The sequence below is a fragment of the Patella vulgata genome, chromosome 7 (assembly GCF_932274485.2).
Source record: "Patella vulgata chromosome 7, xgPatVulg1.2, whole genome shotgun sequence".
NCBI classification, from domain to species: domain Eukaryota; kingdom Metazoa; phylum Mollusca; class Gastropoda; family Patellidae; genus Patella; species Patella vulgata.
In genome coordinates, this window is record NC_065885.2 from 20,117,103 (window position 1) to 20,120,570 (window position 3,468).

Sequence of the window (3,468 nt, forward strand, 5' to 3'; positions counted from 1 at the left end):
TCAAATAGGGTCCCTTCCATCGAAATTATTGCTGGTGTAAGTAAACAAGGAATTCTTTTGAACTGAATTGTAATTTTTCGAATTCCATCTACACCACACACTTATTGTTATTATATCTTACATTTACAAACTTTTGTCAAGTCACAGTGAGTGAGCGCTGGCGGAGTCGCTGTTGTTCCTTGAAACTTCTTACTAAATATTGGGGGCCGCCTGGCATTAACACTAATCGAGAACTTTTTGTAGTATAGACGGGAAGTAATGGTATCGGAAAGGGTCCTCGGAGATTGTGTTGTATTAACCCCACTTCCTTCTTAAACCAACAAAAACCTAAAAAAAACTACCCTTAATTTTCTTTCTGTCTGGTTGGGGAGGGGTGGGGGACTCCTTACCTAACCACATGGACTCGCCATTTTTATATCTTTAGATTAGACTTAAAGGGTCAATTTGAACAGCTTTATGTCACACTGTCACTTCATATCTGATGAATTTTTTATTCGCCAAGTTACTAAACATTGGATCATGTTTACTCTTAAATAAACAAATCAGTTGGTGACCTTCTCTGATAAGGTCTGTTGTTTTGTTCGAAAGATTCCGAGGGTTTGTCGGTCTATATAAAGGAGGATTATCACTTAAACTATTCAGTTCTCCTGTTTCACATATAGTTGACAAGATGTTCACCTTAGTTGGAAGTCTCGTCATTTTGGCATCTCTGACAACCGCAGTGCCATTGAACACCTGTAAGGATGTTTTGAAATCAGCTGGATTGTCTAGTAATTTCAATGAAACAATCGCCCATGCCATCCATTCAATGAATATGGACGCACTGAGAATGTTTAATCCTGATGCTACAGCAGAAAACAATATACCAACAGTGAACCATGATCTTAGCCATGAAGATAAGGTACGTGCATTAAATACTAGTATTCAACATAATATCGCACAGGGCACAGGGCCATAACCCTCTTTCTTTTTACTCAAATCAAGTTTTACTCAAAATTCATTCGCTACATGCATGTGTAGCTTTTGTACCCACTTTATAAAATTAAAATGATATCGACATTTCTTTTAACATAGGGAGACTCACAAAACACTTCAACACATACAGGCAATTTAATCGCCCATATAGCTTTGACCTAAAAGGGAGGTAGGGTGCCACATTAAATTTGGCTTAATAGACTAAATACTACGATCACTATAGCCTGGAATCAGTAAGGAGTTGAGAATTCTTATGAAGAATTAAAATATGAATAACCCATAAATGAAGAAATAAATTCAAATGGGTTTTATCGAGGGTTCTTTTACGTGTTTGCGCATGTTTTTACGGTACCCAAGTTTTTAATACTTGCTAGGACATCTGACCAGTATCAGTGGCAAAGGGAGACCTTGTAAAAGTTCGATGACCCCTCTCAGCCAACACCAGGACAGCGATCCAGTGACCTACGCTATGGGCCACCGCGACTCACTATAAATGAAGAGATGGGTAGTAATAATGTCGGCGATACAACCTTGGGGGAAGCAGACGTTACATAAAGCTATCTATAACACAATAATAATGTTTAGAGAAAGGTTTTCGCAGATTCAGCTTTTTCTATCTCAGTTGCTTAAATTTGTAACCCCAAAGTAGATCCCCAAAATATAGCCGCTTGACATTTCTTTTTAGACTTGTGTTCGTCAGACACTTAAATTCAGATGGGCGTCAACAGAGTCACATAATGTGGGGGTTTTTTTTGTTGTTTTTTTTTTTACTAAATTTGGTTTTCGGAATTTTCTGTCTTAGTTTTTGTTCCCTCTGTGGGTATTGAATTATGTCTCTTCTTTTGCAGTCTATTTTCCTACTCAGGCTGCCGTCTCAGACATCTAATGATTAATAATATATTATTTTTTATACATAATTCTAGGTCCTGCCATTTGCACCTGAAGAAACTTTAGGCGAAGACTTCTCAACACACCCTATGAACTTGATCGATAAAATCTTATCAAATTTGGGTACACCCAATGACGGCCTTGGACCCAACTGGTCACCCATCGAGCGAGTTGCCCACGTATTCCACATGTGGGATCTTTGGATGAAAATCCGCGCCGTCTATAACGATGTCGTTCCACAGAATCCAGATCCAGAAGTTTGTTCATGTCTTTTGGACACCGAGAAGAATGGAATCCGTAAAGCCGTCCAGTGGGTTGCCGATCACTACAAGACAGGAACACCAATCACCCTTCTAAACCGACCAATTCCAAAACTTGTTGATTCCACATCCTGGACGACCTGGAAGAATCGTTTGCTCCATTATTACACACCACAAGCCCTGGCTGATGCCGCTAGATTTATCCAGTGCACCACACTTACAAATTAATAAAATTTATTCGAAATATTTGTGAGGCTTTTTCTCTGGAGGGTGGGCGTGGTTTGATCATGGATATGGAATCAGTAGGCCAGTCGTTCAACAGGGGTGGAAACCCACCAGCTAAATGCTTTTGACAGTAAAGTTCTTGTGACGTGGATCTAGAAATTTTGCCGAAAGAGCGAAAGCGTCGCAATGGTAGGCTTCATACAAAAAACCCACAAAGCGAATAGTTCTGAGTTCATAGTGGATCAATTTGAATGAAATTTTCAGCAAATTGCCTTTATGTTATCTAGTTTTTATACGCCCACATTTTCATGTGGACGTATATTGTCGTCGCCCCTGGCCGTCCGTCTGCCCGTCGGTACACAATTGTTTGTGAACACTCTAGAAGTCATAATTTTTATCCGATTTCAACGAAACTTGAAATACAGGCTTATCCCTCTAAGATCTCGGTCCTTTTCGATATTGGCATGTATCGGACTGTAACTTCATGGATTATGGCCCTTGATTGTACGAAAAATCACGTTTTTAGCTTGTGAACACCGTAGAGGTCACAATTTTTTATCCGATTTGGTTTAAACTTGAAATATATGTTTATAACCCAAAGATCTCAGTTCCTTTCGATATTCGCGAATATCGGACCATAACTTCCTGTTTGTACGAAAAACCGCGTTTTTAGCTTGTGGACACTATAGAGGTCATAATTTTTATTCGATTTAAAAAAAACGTTTTAGTATATCACCGTTACACCCTAAGGATGGCTTATTCGCGCATATCGGACCGTAACTTCCTGAATTATGTCCCCTGATTGTACGAAAAATCCCGTTTTTAGCTTGTGGACCCTATAGAGGTCATAATTTTTTATCCTTTTTAAAAAACGTTTTAGTATATCACCGTTATACCCTAAGGATGGTTGAGTTCGATTTTCGTGAAAATCGGCCCAAAACTGACAGACAAAATGGCCGCCCCTCGTTCTCAAATAGCGTAAAAAATATGTTATATCAAGGTTGTGGACCCTCTAGAGGTCACAATTGTCTTCTGATTTTGATGGAACTTGAAATGTAAGTTTCCAAAGATCTCGGTTCCTTTCGATATTCGTGCATATCGAATCGTAACTTCCTGAATT

The 3,468-nt window shown here is 39.1% G+C and overlaps 1 protein-coding gene across 1 annotated transcript; it reads left to right on the forward strand.

The window, feature by feature from the left end:
* The first annotated feature begins 655 nt into the window (after positions 1–655).
* LOC126826935 (uncharacterized) lies at positions 656–2,351 on the forward strand. The gene is made up of 2 exons (XM_050556092.2): positions 656–901; positions 1,899–2,351. Exons 1-2 carry the CDS (start codon positions 671–673, stop codon positions 2,349–2,351), a joined length of 684 nt encoding a protein of 227 aa, XP_050412049.1. The 5' UTR covers positions 656–670.
* Positions 2,352–3,468: the final 1,117 nt, after the last annotated feature.